We start from the raw sequence: 16,165 nt of genomic DNA on the forward strand, positions 1-16,165 counted from the left end.
TTGCGCCTCGCGGATACCGTTCTTCACGACGACGGCGACGGAGAGGGCGTGGCGGCCTGAGGCGGGCCTCGTCCCCAAAACTCGCTCTGGGCCCCTTGGGCTCCCGTTCCCGTCGCGCAGACCGCCGGGGAAACCGAGAGGCAGATCCAGAGGCCGTCCGTCGCGGGGGTGCAGGAGGACAGGCGAGCCGGAGCGGAAGGCGGTTGACGAAAATGGTGGCCGCAAGAAGAGGTGGGAGTGGGGAGGGTTGACCGTCCAGTCGGCGGCCAGTCCGACGGCGGTCCTCTCCCACTCGCCCCGGCAGGAGGAGGGTACGTCTCGCATTTTAGGAGATGACAGCGGGGTTGAGGGTGGGGGGATCGCTGAGGCACCAGCTTCCTGCCCCAGCCTCTAGCTGAATGGGGCGGGGGATCCAACGTCCCCTGGTGCCCCTGGAGACCTTGGGCAGGGTGGGGCTGCCCCCCTCAAAATGGGGATGGGGGAGGGAGAGTGGGGTGGCAGGGGTGAGAGCCCAAGCCCCGAGGGAGGACGGAGGAAAGGGAACGAGGGGCCTGAGGAGAAGGTTTGAAAAATGCCAGGTGGCCAGGACGAGGGCCGATCTCTTTAATCGAGTCCCCAACCGATCCCCGCGGCTGGTGCCCGCGTGCCCGACGGCGCCCGGTGCCCGCAGCGCCCACGTGCCTAGGCCTCGGGGTCCCGTCCAGGTGCGGGAGAGGGAGCCGGAAGGCGGGCCGACCGTGGCGTCTCGTGGGGCGTCGGTTCCTCCGGGGTCCACTGTGGCGAGCGGTCTCCGGGGGACAGCCCGGGGAGCAGTCCTCGCAAGGGGCCGGGGGCCCGGCCGGCCCCGGCGCGTCACGGGCTCTGGGCCCACGTCCCGTCCAGGATCCGCTGGGCGATGGAAGCGAGGGCGGCGAAGGCCGGGCTCTTGGGGAATTCCTGGCCGAAGTCTTGGCCTTCCTCCAGGCTCTGCGTGATCTGCGGGTCCAGGGGGACGCAGCCTGGGAGGGGGGAAGGCATTTAGACAGATCCGCCCAGACAGCCATCCCTCCTACTTACTGAGCGCCTCCTGGATGGGAGGGGCTGAATAATAATAATGATGGCATTCGTTAAGCTCTATGTAACAATAATAATAACAATAATCGTGGCATTTATTAAGCGCTTACTATGTGCAAAGCACTGTTCTAAGCGCTGGGGAGGTTACAAGGTAATCAGGTTGTCCCACGGGGGGCTCACAGTCTTAAGCCCCATTTTACAGATGACGTAACCGAGGCCCAGAGAAGTGAAGTGACTTGCCCAAAGTCACACAGCTGACAAGTGGCGGAGCTGGGATTTGAACCCATGCCCTCTGACTCCAAAGCCCGGGCTCTTTCCACCCTTAACAAACCCTTGTAAACCCTTAACAAATACTGCAATTATTTTATGTATAATACTGCAATTATTATATATACATATATATATGTTTAATACTGCAATTATATATATATTTTATATATATATAAAATTAAGACAGTGCCCCATGCATAACAGGGTCCAAGCTCATTTCCTTGTATCCACCCCAGCGCTTAGTACAGTGACTGGCACATAGTAAACCCTTAACAAATACTATAATTTTTAATATATAATACTGCAATTATTATATATATATATAATTATATATAAAAAATTAAGACAGTGCCCCATGCGTAACAGGGTCCAATCTAATTTGCTTGTATCCACCCCAGCGCTTAGTACAGGGACTGGCACATAGTAAACCCTTAACAAAAACTGCAATTATTTTATATATAATACTGCAATTATTATATATATATATATATATATATAATTATATATAAAAAATTAAGACAGTGCCCCATGCGTGACAGGGTCCAATCTCATTTGCTTGTATCCACCCCAGTGCTTAGTACAGTGACTGGCACATAGTAAACCCTTAACAAATACTGCAATTATTTTATATACAATACTGCAATTATTATATATATATATATATATATATAATTATATATAAAAAATTAAGACAGTACCCCATGCATAACAGGGTCCAATCTCAAGCGCTAAGTACAGTGCTCTGCACACAGTAAGCGCTCAATAAATATGATTGATTGATTTGCTTGTATCCACCCCAGTGCTTAGTACAGTGACTGGCACATAGTAAACCCTTAACAAATACTGCAATTATTATATATATATATCTTTATATATAAATAATATTTTTATATTATTTATAATCTTTATATATATACACATATAATATATATCTTCATATATATATATATATACATATATACATAAAATTAAGATAGTGCCCCATGCGTAACAGGGTCCAACCTCATTTGCTTGTATCCACCCCAGCACTTAGCACAGTGACTGGCACATAGTAAACCGTTAACAAGTACTGCAATTATTTTATATATATATATAACATTAAATATATATTACAGATCCACATCCACAGCACGTAAGAACGGAAGGCAGGAATGAGTAGTTAAGGGAGCATCAGGTGGGTGCGGGTTAGAGGTTGTTGAGAGGCAGCCCAGTAAGGCTTCCTGGAGGAGGAGGGATCCGGCTGAACAGGGGCCGAGGAGGGGCACGACCAAGGGCAGAGTGGGAAGGAAGGAGAAAAAGCCACGTTTCCAGAGCTTGGTTCCCGCCTCGGATACCAGGAGCGCAGCTCGAACTATCTGCGGGACTAGAGCGGGGCCTGAATTCTCCCCCTTGGCCGTGGACGATCCAAGGGTCATCCTCCCCTTCCGAAGCTTCTCCTCCCGGGCAAAAGCCCCCCGCTATTTAATCAATAATGGCATTTGTTAAGCGCTTACTATGTGCAAAGCACTGTTCTAAGCTATTTCCCTCCGTCCCCATCCCGGGAACCCCTCTGCGGCCCCGGGAGACGGTCCGTGGCCGGAAAGGAGGACGGTGGGTGTCGGGGAGAGGACCGGCACGGACGGTGTGAGCTCACCTAGGAAGGGCACGCCAGCCTGCAGCGCCAGGCCTTCCCCGCCTCCTCTGGAGAAAAGGTTGGTGCACTCCTAGATCCGAAAGAAACCCGCCCCGTGACACGGGGGCCGATAGACCCTCAGCTCCTTGAGGGCAGGCGTCGCCTCTTCTAACTCCCGTACCCACCCCGAACCCTCCGTACGGGGCTCTGAAGGCGCTCCTGGCCCCGTTAGACTGACAGCTTCTTGAGGGCAATTCCGTCGCACTGTGCTCAACTGAGCACTTAATAACAGCAATCAATCAATCAATCGTATTTATTGAGCACTTAGTATGTGCAGAGCACTGTACTAAGCGCTTGGGAAGTCCAAGTTGGCAACATACAGAGACGGTCCCTACCCAACAACAGGCTCACAGTCTAGAAGGGGGAGACAGACAACAAAGCAAGTTAACAAAATAAAATAAATAGGATAGATATGTACAAGTAAAATAAATAAATAAATAGAGTAATAAACAGCACTTTGCATGCATCCTGGGGCCTTGGATTGGACGGTTACAACGAGGTGCTGTGTTGCCCCTCTAGACCGTAAGCTCGCTGTGGGCAGGGAATGTTTCCGTTCTACAGTTGTATCGTCCTCTCCCAAGCGATTAGTTCAGTGCTCTGCACACAGTGAGCGCGCGATAAAGACGGTCGGCTGACGCTCCCTCCTGCTAGATTGTAAACTCCAGGAGGGCGGGGATCACGTCCCCTAGGTCTGCCGTGCTCTCCCAAGCATCCTGCAGCCTGGACGCTCCCCGAGGGCAGGGATCGCATCCCCGGAGTCTACCGTCGTCTCCCGAGCGCTCGGCCCAGTGCTCTGCACCCAGCAGGCGCTCAAAACACGCCCGCGCGTGACTGCTCCGCCCGGGGCTCACCGTGCAGTGAGGGCAGACGAAGCCGCTCATGTTCTCCACGATTCCGATGACCCGCAGTCCTGTCTTCTTGCAGAAGGTCAGCTCCCTGCGCACGTCCCCCACCGACACGGCCTGAGGACCCCCCCCCCGGACGCCGCGGTCCAAAGAGGAAGAGGTGAGTCGCGATGACCGCAACGACAACGGCTCCTACCTATCTGCCGCTCTAACTTTTTTAACGGTATCTGTTAAGCGCCTACTCTGGGCCGGGCACTGTGCCGAGAGGTGGGACAGGCCCGAGCTAATCGGACCAGACGCCGTCCCTGTCCCGCGTGGGGCTCACGTTCTTCATCCCCGTTTTGCAGATGAGGGGACCGAGGCCCGGAGAAGTGACTTCCCCAAGGTCACGCGGCAGACACGGAGACTCCCAAAGTGCACGAGCTCACGGGAGTCGAGCGATATCCCAGGGAGGCAGGCCTCGATGCTCCCATTTTAAAGATGAGGGAATTGAGGCCGAAACAGTTTCTTTCACCCGTGTAGCGCTATCCCAGGGAGGCAGGCCTCGATGCTCCCATTTTAAAGATGAGGGAATTGAGGCCGAAACAGTTTCTTTCACCCACCCACCACGCCAACACCTACAAGCTTGTGAACTCGCCGTTTCCCTGGTCCTACTGAACATATCTTACCCACCCTCACGTCGGAGCACAAACTCCCATTCGGACTCTCCTTTAGAGTCTGTCTCCCTTGCTAGATTGCAAGCTCCTTCGGGACAGGGTTTGGATCGTCCACCTCTACTGGCCCCTTCCAAGCACTTAGTACAGTGCTGGTGCTCGGCAAATATGGATAATCGATTACAGTCATGAGTAGGTTTTGTGGTAATGGTATTTGTGAAGCGCTACTTGCCGAACACTGTATTGAGCGCTGGAGTGGATACGAGCAAACTGGGTTGGACACATCCCGGTCCCATATGGGGCTCAGAGTCTTAATCCCCATTTTACAGACGAGGAAACCGAGGCCCAGAGAAGCGAAGCAACCCACCCGAGGTCACAGAGCAGGCAAGCCGGAGAGCCGCGATTCGAGCCCAGGTCCTTCTGGGCTCTAGCCATTAGGCCACGCTGCTTCTCTGGCCCTCGCCCTTGATCATCCCCCAGGCTGGGGACGGAGCTGAGCGGAACCCGGGTCTAAGCCTGTGGAAAAAGCCCGGGGCTGGGAGCCAGGGGACCTAGGTCCTAATCCCAGCTCTGCCACTTGCCAGCTGGGTGATCCTGAATTGTCCGTGTCTATGTCTCCTCATCCGGGAAAGGGGAATTCAACACCCATCCTCCCTCCCGGAGACAAGGACCGTGATCTGATGATCGTGTCTCCTCCCACAGCGCTCGGCACATAGCTGGCGCTTAACACCGCTACGATTTTGGCTATTTCGCAGACAGCCTCCCCGCGGAGTGGTCGAGCTGGGGGGCATGGCGAAAGCGCAGCCCGTCCCTCCGGCCGCCCCGGGGCCCCGGGGGTCCCCTCCTACCTGCGGGGTGGTGACGAGGACGGCTCCCAGGGGCCGGCGGAGGCGCAGGGCTTCCAGGAGGGCCAGGTGTTCGTCGGAGGTCCCGGGGGGGGTATCCACAATCAGGTAGTCCAGCTCGCCCCAGGCCACGTCCGACACAAACTGCTTGATCAGCGCTGCCCAGACACACCGAACCCAGGCTGGCCTTGTCCCTACGCCCGGCCCTGTGCCCCCTCACCCACCCAGACTGATTAATTGGGCCTCCGCCTCGTCTATCTCATAGCCGGCCTCTCGCCCACATCCCGCCTCTGGCCCGGAACGCCCTCCCTCCTCAAATCCGACAGAAAATGACTCTCCCTCCCTTCAAAGGCATATCGAAGGCCCATCTCCTCGTAGATGAGCCCTCCTTTCCTCTTCTCCCACTCCCTCTGCGTCGCCTGGACTTTTCCCCCTTTAATAATAACAATACAATATTATTATATTAAATTAATATATAAATTAATATATTAATATATATTAATATAGAAATGTATTATATAATATAATAATATTATATTATAATAATAATGGCATTTATTAAGCGCTTACTATGTGCAAAGCACTGTTCTAAGCGCTGGGGAGGTTACAGAGTGATCAGGTTGTCCCACGGGGGCTCACAGTCTTAATCCCCATTTTCCAGATGAGGGAACTGAGGCCCAGAGAAGTGAAGTGACTTGCCCAAAGTCACACAGCTGACAAGTGGTGGAGCCGGGATTTGAATCCATGAACTGTGACTCCAAAGCCCAGGCTCTTTCCATTGAGCCATGCTGCTTCTCCCTCCTACTTAGACTTGGCCCGATATGGGACAGGGACCGTGTCTATCCAACTAACTTGTAGCTTGTAACTTGTAATAATAATAATAATAATGGCATTTGTTCATTCATTCATTCAATCGTATTTATGGAGCGCTTACTGTGTGCAAAGCACTGTACTAAGCGCTTGGGAAGTACAAGTTGGCAACATATAGAGACAGTCCCTACCCAACAGCGGGCTCACAGTCTAGAAGGGGGAGACAGGCAACAAAACAAAACATATAAACCAAATAAAATAAATAGAATAAATATGTACAAGTAAAATAAATAAATAAATAGAGTAATAAATATGTACAAACATATATACATATACACAGGTGCTGTGGGGAGGGGAAGGAGGTAAGGTGGGGAAGATAAGGAGGGGCCTTTCATAATTCCATTTATGCCTGTTTACTTATCTGTCAAGCCCTCCACCCCAAGACTGTGAGCCCTTTGAGGGCAGTGAATGTCTCTCTCTTTTGCTGTATTGTACTTCCCAAGCACTTAGTACAGTGCTCCGTACACAGCAAGAGCTCAATAAATACGGTTGAATGAATGAATAGCAGTATCACAGAGAAGCAGAGAAGCAGTATCGCAGAGAAGCAGCGTGGCTCAATGGAAAAGAGCCCGGGCTTTGGAGTCAGAGGGCATGGGTCCAAATCCCGGCTCGGCCAACTGTCAGCTGGGTGACTTTGGGCAAGTCACTTCACTTCTCTGGGCCTCAGTTCCCTCATCTGGAAAATGGGGATGAAGACTGTGAGCCCCCTGTGCGACAACCTGGTCACCTTGTAAGCTCCCCAGCGCTTAGAACAGTGCGTTGCACATAGTAAGCGCTTAGTAAATACCATTATTATTATTATTATTATTATTATTATTATTATTATTTTTATTATTATCACGGAGGAGCCTCAGCGAAGCCCACTGTTGGGTAGGGATCGTCTCTATATGTTGCCAACTTGTACTTCCCAACCGCCCAGTACACTGTTCTCCACGCAGTAAGTGCTCAATAAATCATCATCATCATCAATCGTATTTATTGAGCGCTTACTGTGTGCAGAGCACTGTACTAAGCGCTTGGGAAGTACAAATTGGCAACATATAAATACGATTGAATGAATGAATGAAGCCGCCCGGCAGGGAGGGCTGAGAAGCCGCAGGCGTGTCGTGCACCCTAATGTCCACCAGACGGCGCCAAAAAGACAGCAATATCCCGGAGGGGCCTTATTCATTCATTCAATCGTATTAATTGATTGAATGCTTATTGTGTGCAGAGCACTGCACTAAGCGCGTGGAAAGTACAGTTCAGCAATAGAGACAATCCCTGCCCACACCGGACTTACAGTCTAGAAGGGAATAATTGTGGTGTTTGTTAAGCACTTACTATGCACCAAGCACTGCACTAAGCGCTGGGGTAGGTACAAGCAAATCCGGAGGACACCGTCCCTGTGAAACATGGGGCTCACAGCCTCAATCCCCAGTGTACAGATGAGAGAAATGAGGCCCAGAGAAGTGAAGTGACTTGCCCGAGGTCACGCGGCTGACAAACGTGGCGGGGGCGGGATTAGAACTCACAACTTCTGACTCCCCGGCCCAGGCTTTACCCACTGCACAGGCTTCTCAGCACACGGGACGGCAACACCGCAGGGGTGCCGTGCTCACCAATGTCCGCCAGACGGCGCCCAAAACACGGTAATATCACGGAGGGGGGCAGCGAAGCCGCAGGGTTGTCGTGCTCGCTAATGTCCGCCAGACGGCGCCCAAAGCACAGCAATATCTCGGAGGGGGTCAGCGAAGTCGCAGGGGTGTCATGCTCACTAATGTCCGCCAGACGGCGCCAAAAAGACAGCAATATCACGGAGGGGCCTTATTCATTCATTCAATCGTATTAATTGATTGAATGCTTATTGTGTGCAGAGCACTGTACTAAGCGCTTGGAAAGTACAGTTCAGCAATAGAGACAATCCCTACCCACACCGGACTTACAGTCTAGAAGGGAATAATCGTGGTATTTCTTAAGCAATCACTATGTACCAAGCACCGTACTAAGCGCTGGGGTAGGTACAAGCAAATCCGGTAGGACACCGTCCCTGTGAAACATGGGGCTCACAGCCTCAATCCCCAGTGTACAGGTGAGGGAAATGAGGCCCAGAGAAGTGAAGTGACTTGCCCGAGGTCACGCGGCTGACAAACGTGGCGGGGGGGGGGGGGGCGGGATTAGAACTCACAACTTCTGACTCCCTGGCCCAGGCTTTACCCACTGCACAGACTTCTCAGCACACGGGGCGGCAGCACCGCAGAGGTGTCGTGCTCACCAATGTCCGCCAGACGGCGCCAAAAAGACAGCAATGTCACGGAGGGGCCTTATTCAATCATTCAATCGTATTAATTGATTGAATGCTTATTGTGTGCAGAGCACTGCACTAAGCGCGTGGAAAGTACAGTTCAGCAATAGAGACAATCCCTGCCCACACCGGACTTACAGTCTAGAAGGGAATAACTGTGGTATTTCTTAAGCACTTACTATGCACCAAGCACTGCACTAAGCGCTGGGGTAGGTACAAGCAAATCCGGAGGACACCGTCCCTGTGAAACATGGGGCTCACAGCCTCAATCCCCAGTGTACCGATGAGAGAAATGAGGCCCAGAGAAGTGAAGTGACTTGCCCGGGGTCACACAGCTGACAAACGTGGCGGGGGCGGGATTAGAACTCACAACTTCTGACTCCCTGGCCCAGGCTTTACCCACTGCACAGGCTTCTCAGCACACGGGGCGGCAGCACCGCAGAGGTGTCGTGCTCACCAATGTCCGCCAGACGGCGCCAAAAAGACAGCAATGTCACGGAGGGGCCTTATTCAATCATTCAATCGTATTAATTGATTGAATGCTTATTGTGTGCAGAGCACTGTACTAAGCGCTTGGAAAGTACAGTTTAGCAATAGAGACAATCCCTGCCCACACCGGACTTACAGTCTAGAAGGGAATAATCGTGGTATTTCTTAAGCAATTACTATGTACCAAGCACCACACTAAGCACTGGGGTAGGTACAAGCAAATCCGGTAGGACACCGTCCCTGTGAAACATGGGGCTCACAGCCTCAATCCCAAGTGTACAGATGAGGGAAATGAGGCCCAGAGAAGTGAAGTGACTTGCCCGAGGTCACGCAGCTGACAAACGTGGCGGGGGGGGGCGGGATTAGAACTCACAACTTCTGCCTCCCTGGCCCGGGCTCTACCGACTGCACAGGCTTCTCAGCACACGGGACGGCAACACCGCAGAGGTGCCGTGCTCACCAATGTCCGCCAGACGGCGCCCAAAAGGCAGCAATATCACGGGGTGGGTCGGCGAAGCCGCAGGGGTGTCATGCTCAGTAATGTCCGCCAGACGGCGCCCAAAGCACAGCAATATCACGGAGGGGGTCAGCGAAGCCGCAGGGGTGTCGTGCTCACCAATGTCCGCCAGACGGCGCCAAAAAGGGAGAAATATCACGGAGAGGCCCGGCGAAGCCGCAGGGGTGTCATGCTCACTAATGTCCGCCAGACGGCGCCCAAAGCACAGCAATATCTCGGAGGGGGTCAGCGAAGCCGCATGGGTGCCGTGCTCACCAATGTCCGCCAGACGGCGCCAAAAAGGGAGAAATATCACGGAGGGGGCCGTGGAAGCCACAGGGGTGTCATGCTCACTAATGTCCGCCAGACGGCGCCTAAAGCACAGCAATATCTCGGAGGGGGTCAGCGAAGCCGCATGGGTGCCGTGCTCACCAGTGTCCGCCAGACGGCGCCAAAAAGGGAGAAATATCACGGAGGGGGTCAGCGAAGCCGCATGGGTGCTGTGCTCACCAATGTCCGCCAGACGGCGCCAAAAAGGGAGAAATATCACGGAGGGGGCCGGCGAAGCCGCAGGGGTGTCGTGCTCAGCAATGTCCACCTGAGGGCGCCCGCAGACGGCGGCGTCCTGTAGGCTCCCGGGCCCCACACTGTACTAAGCGCTGGGACCGATACAAACAAATCGTGGTGGACACAGTCCCTCGTCCCACGTGGGGCTCACAGTCTCCACCCCTATTTTACAGATGAGGGAACTGAAGGCCCAGAGAAGTCAAGTGACTTATCCAAGGTCACACAGCAGACAAATGGAGGAGTTGAGATTAGAACCCATGACCTTCTGACTCCTCGTTATGGGCAGGGAACGTGTCTGCTAATTCTGTACATTTCCAAGCTCTTAGTACAGTGCTCTGGGGTAGGTACAAGATTTTCAGGTCAGACACAGTCCCCGTCTGACATGGAGCTCGCAAGTCTAAACAGGAGTAACGAATCCCCATTTTACAGATAATAATAGTAGTTGTTAAGCTCTTACTATGTGCCAAGCACTGTTCTAAGTGCTGGGTGGGGGGGAATACAAGGTAATCAGGTTGTCCCACGTGGGTCTCACAGTCTTCATCGCCATTTTACAGATGAGGTAACTGAGGCCCAGAGAAGTTAAGTGACTTACCCAAAGTCACACAGCTGACAAGTGGCAGAACTGGGATTAGAACCCATGGCCTCTGACTCACTCATTCATTCATTCAATCGTATTTATTGAGTGCTTACTGAGTGCAGAGCACTGTACTAATTGCTTGGGAAGTGCTTCTCCAGTGAGATGAGGAATGAGATGAGGAACAGAAGTGGAAACTGAAGCGCAGAGAATTGAAGTGACTTGCCCATGGTCACAGGTAGGCAGGTGGCGGAGCCAGGATTATTATTATGTTTACAGAATAATGATAATGGTATTTGTTAAGCCCTTACTCTGTGTCTATCACCTTTCTAAGCGCTGAGAGGCAGCCTGGCTCAGCGGAAAGAGCACAGGCTTGGGAGTCAGAGGTCATTTGTTACGCACTTACTGTGTGCAAAGCACTGTTCTAAGCGCTGGGGAGGATACAAGGTGATCGAGTCACCCCACGTGGGGCTCACAGTTTTAATCCCCGTTTTACAGATGAGTTAACTGAGGCACAAAGAAGTTAAGTGACTTGCCCAAGGTCACACAGCAGACCCCCCTTCCAGCCCCACAGCCCTTATGTCCGTATCTGTCATTTATTTCGTTCTATTGACATCCGTCTCCCCCTCTACACTGTAAAGCTCCTTGTGGGCAGTGAATGTGTTCGTTTTTTGTGGTATTGGACTCTCCCAAGCGCTCAGTCCAGTGCTCTGCCCACGGTAGACTGTCACCTTCTGGAGGCCAGGGATCGTGTCTACTCCCCCTAAAAAGAATAGTAACTGTGGTATTCGTTAAGTGCTTTCTATGTGCCTAAGCGCTGAAGTAGATACAGATAGAGAAGCAGCGTGGCTCAGTGGAAAGAGCCCGGGCTTTGGAATCAGAGGTCATGGGTTCAAATCCTGGCTCCGCCAATTGTCAGCTGTGTGACTTTGGGCAAATCACTTCTCTGTGCCTCAGTTACCTCATCTGGAAAATAGGGATTAAAGACTGCGAGCCCCCCCGTGGGACAACCTGATCACCTTGTCACCTCCCCAGCGCTTAGAACAGTGCTTAATAGTAAGCGCTTAGTAAATGCCATCATTATTATTATACAAGGTCATCAGGTTGGACACAGTCCCTGTCCCACATGGGGCTCCCGGTCTTCATCCCCGGGCTGTGCATATCTATTCTATTTATTTTATTTTGTTAGTATGTTTGGTTTTGTTCTCTGTCTCCCCCTTTTAGACCGTGAGCCCACTGTTGGGTAGGGACTGTCTCTGTGTGTTGCCAACTTGTACTTCCCAAGCGCTCCAATACGACTGAATGAATGTGGGCGAGGATCGTGGCCACTAACTCTGTTTACTGTCCTCTCCCAAGCGCTTAGTACAGTGCCCTGCACACAGTAAGTGCTCAATAAATTTGACTGAATGAATGTGGGCAGGGATTATGGCCACTAACCCTGTTTACTGTCCTCTCCCAAGCGCACAGTACAGTGCTCTGCACACAGTAAGCGCTCAATAAATACGATTGATTGATTGATCCCCATTTTCTAGATGAGGTAACCGAAGCCCCGAGAAGTGACTCACACCGCAGACACGAGGCGGAGCCGGGATTAGAACCCACGTCCCCCGACTCCCAGACGCGCGCAATTTCCGACTCTGCCTCACCCTCCCAGGTAAGAGCGATCTGCCCCCCGGGACCGAGTACCGTTTTTCTTGGGTCCCCGCCACACCACGGCCTCGTCCGGCCGCTCCAGCAGGAAGCCGACGGACATGAGGGCAACGGTCCGCTGCTGGTCCACGAAGACGGGCACCCAGCCGTCGTCACACTGGTGGACGTCCCGCCCCTGGGCCCGCAGCATGCGCGGGATGCTCGGCCCGCACAGGTCCACGTCCAGGATCCCCACCTGCCGAAGGGACCGGCCACCCCCGGGGGGGGGGGCGGGGGTCAGGAGAGCCGGGCCGACAGCCGGGCGGGAAGGCCACCGGTCACCTCAAGACCCTCAGGGACACTGGGCCTCGGTGTCCTCGTCGGGAAGATCCATCCATTCATTCATTCAATCGTATTTATTGAGCGCTTACTGTGTGCAGAGCACTGGACTAAGCGCTTGGGAAGCTGGCAACAGATAGAGACGGTCCCGACCCAACAATGGGCTCACAGTCTAGAAGACACAACACACACACACACACACACACACACAAAAAGCACAGTGTTTGGCATATAGAGAAGCAGCGTGGCTCAGTGGAAGAAGCCCGGGCTTTGGAGGCAGAGGTCGCGGGTTCAAATCCCGGCTCTGCCAATCGTCAGCTGTGTGACTTTGGGCAAGTCACTTCACTTCTCTGGGCCTCAGTGACCTCATCTGTAAAATGGGGATGAAGACTGGGAGCCCCACGAGGGACAACCTGATCACCTTGTAACCTCCCCAGTGCTTAGAACAGTGCTGTGCACATAGTAAGCGCTTAATAAATGCCATCATCATTATTATTATTAAAATGGGGATGAAGACTGTGAGCCCCACGTGGGACAACCTGATCACCTTGTAAATTCCCCAGCGCTTAGAACAGTGCTCTGCACATAGTAAGCGCTTAATAAATGCCATTATTATTATTATTATTATATAGTAAGCACTTAACAAATACCCCCCCACACACACACATATGCAAAACCTGGCACATAGTAAGCACTCAAACACCACACACGCACGCTCACACACACACACACAGACATCTGTCATCCGCTCCAGACCGTAAGCTCACTGTGGGCAGGGAATGTGCCTACCGACTCTGTTATATTACACTCTCCCAGCGCTCAGTACAGTGCTCGGCACACACTCCGCGCCCGATCAGTACGATTGATTAATTAATTGAAGCCTCTAGGAAAGGAGGCTTGTTCAGCGCTGTTGAGGGATGGATGGGATTGGGGAGGGGGACGGGCCGCTCACCTTCTGTCCGGCGTGGCGGAGAGCCAGGGCCAGCTCCGTGGAGATGGTGCTTTTTCCGACGCCTCCTTTCCCGGAGAGGACCAAGATGACGTGGCGGACGCCAGCCAGGTTCCCGGCCTCTTGTCGGGAGACACAAGCACGGGGGGCGTTCAGACAGCTCCCCATGGCGCCACACTGCCCTCCTCCACTCTGAGGCTCCACTCTGAGGCTCCATGTGAGCCCGCTGTTGGGTGGGGACCGTCTCTATATGTTGCCAACTTGGACTTCCCAAGCGCTTAGTACAGTGCTCTGCACACAGTAAGCGCTCAAATACGATTGAATGAATGTGGACAAGGATCGAGGCCACTAACTCTGTTTACTGTCCTCTCCCAAGCGCTTAGTACAGTGCCCTGCCCACAGTAAGCGCTCAATAAATACGATTGAATGAATGAATGTGGGCAGGGATCGTGGCCACTAACTCTGTTTACTGTCCTCTCCCAAGCGCTTAGTACAGTGCCCTGCACAAAGTAAGCGCTCAATAAATACGATCGAATGAATGCTCTGCACACAGTAAGCGCTCAATAAATGCTGACTGATAACTAATTAGTACTGCTACTAGTAATTATGGTACTTCTTCAGCACTTACTATGTGCCAAGCGCCGTTCTAAGCGCTGGGTCGGACACAAGTTAATCAGGTCGGACAGAGTCCCTGCTTGGGGGTCGCTTTCTTAAAACAAAACAAAACATGTAGACAGGTGTCAAAAGCGTTAGAATAAATAGAATTATAGCTATATGCACATCATCCACAAAATAAATAGAATAGTAAATGTGTACAAGGTTCTTCCGTTATTGGTGTTATGGTCTCTATCCATCTGCCCTCCTTCCACACATCCGCCAAACTAGCTCTCTTCCTCCCTTCAAAGCCCAACTGAGAGCTCACCTCCTCCAGGAGGCCTTCCCAGATTGAGTCCCCTTTTTCCTCTCCTCCTCCCCATCACCCCCAGCCCTACCTCCTTCCCCTCCCCACAGCACCTGTATAGATGTCTGTACAGATTTATTACTCTATTTTACTTGTACATATTTACTATTCTATTCATTTTGTTAATGACGTGCATATAGCTATAATCCTATTTATTCTGACGGTTTAGACACCTGTCTCCATGTTTTGTTTTGTGGTCTGTCTCCCCCTCCTAGACCGTGAGCCCGTTGTTGGAGAGGGACCGTCTCTATCTGGTGCCGACTTGTACTTCCCAAGCGCTTAGTACAGTGCTCTGCACACAGCACTCAATAAATACGTTTGAATGAATGAACGCTCTGGGCCTCAGTTCCCTCATCTTTCATTCATTCAATCGTATTTATTGAGCACTTACTGTGTGCAGAGCACTGTACTAAGCTCATCTGCAGCGTGGCTCAGTGGCAAGAGCCCGGGCTTTGGAGTCAGAGGTCATGGGTTCAAATCCCGGCCCCGCCAGCTGTCAGCTGTGTGACTTTGGGCAAGTCACTTGACTTCTCTGGGCCTCAGTTCCCTCATCTGTCAAATGGGGTTGAAGACAAGTGAGCCCCCTGTGGGACAACCTGATCACCTTGTAACCACCCCAGCGCTTAGAACAGTGCTGGGCACATAGTAAGCGCTGAACAGATGTCATCACTATTATTATTTATTATTATCTGGAAAATGGGGATGAAGACTGTGGGCCCCCCGTGGGACCACCTGATCACCTTGTAACCTCCCCAGCGCTTAGGACAGTGCTGGGCACATAGTAAGCGCTTAACATATACCATCATTATTATTATTATTTATTATTATCTGGAAATGGGGATGAAGACTGTGGGCCCCCCGTGGGACAACCTGATCACCTTGTAACCTCCCCAGCGCTTAGTACAGTGCTTGGCACATAGTAAGCGCTTAAGGAATTGTTATTATTGTTATTATAATAAGCGCTTAACAAATAGCCAATCATTAGCCGGGACGGCTGTAGGGCGCATGCCCAGAAGCCCCTCCCCGCGCGCCCCCAGCTCGCTCACCGGGGCCCGCCGCCTCCACGCCGCCCTCCATGCCTGCACTGCCGCCGCTCCCGCGGCTTCCGCTTCCCCCCGAGCCCCGCCCCTCTCCCCCTTCCAGCCAATCAAATCCCCCGGCGCCATCCTAGGCCCGCCCCTCCGGGCGGGCCCGACAACCAATAGGCGGCTCGGCCTTCCGCAGTGACGCGAGGAGCCCCGGCCAATCGGAGCCCGCCCCCGCGGGGCTCCAGCCAATCCCGATTGGGCTCTGGTTTCGGGCCCCGCCCCCTTCCAGCGGACGGCCAATGGGGCGTCGAGGGCGGGGTGGGGAGGGCGGGGCTGTCTCTTGTCAGTGGTGCCGCGCCCCCCCCGGAGCTCCAGCCAATCCCGATGGAGCTCTGGGTCCGGGCCCCGCCCCCTTCCAGTGGGAGGCCAACGGGGCGTCGAGGGCGGAGCAGGGAGGAGGAGGGGCTTTCTCTTGTCAGTGGAGCCCCGCCCCCTCGGAGCTCCAGCCAATCCTGATGGGGCTCTGGGACCGGGCCCCGCCCCCTTCCTGCGGGCGGCCAATGGGGCGTCGAGGGCGGAGCAGGGAGGAGGCGGGGCTTTCTCTTGTCAGTGGAGCCCCGCCCCCTTGGGGCTCCAGCCAA

At 53.1% G+C, this 16,165-nt stretch overlaps 1 protein-coding gene across 1 annotated transcript; it reads right to left on the reverse strand.

Annotated features, from left to right (window-relative positions):
- Positions 1 to 759: 759 nt before the first annotated feature.
- Positions 760 to 15,597, reverse strand: NUBP2 (nucleotide binding protein 2). Its single transcript, XM_038763094.1, has 7 exons — positions 15,543 to 15,597; positions 13,539 to 13,657; positions 12,305 to 12,503; positions 5,342 to 5,496; positions 3,847 to 3,957; positions 2,957 to 3,026; positions 760 to 998 (listed from the first exon to the last, which is right to left on the reverse strand). Exons 1-7 carry the CDS (start codon positions 15,571 to 15,573, stop codon positions 853 to 855), a joined length of 831 nt encoding a protein of 276 aa, XP_038619022.1. The 5' UTR covers positions 15,574 to 15,597; the 3' UTR covers positions 760 to 852.
- Positions 15,598 to 16,165: the final 568 nt, after the last annotated feature.

This window comes from Tachyglossus aculeatus, chromosome 21 (genome assembly GCF_015852505.1).
Source record: "Tachyglossus aculeatus isolate mTacAcu1 chromosome 21, mTacAcu1.pri, whole genome shotgun sequence".
Taxonomy (NCBI): Eukaryota; Metazoa; Chordata; class Mammalia; order Monotremata; family Tachyglossidae; genus Tachyglossus; species Tachyglossus aculeatus.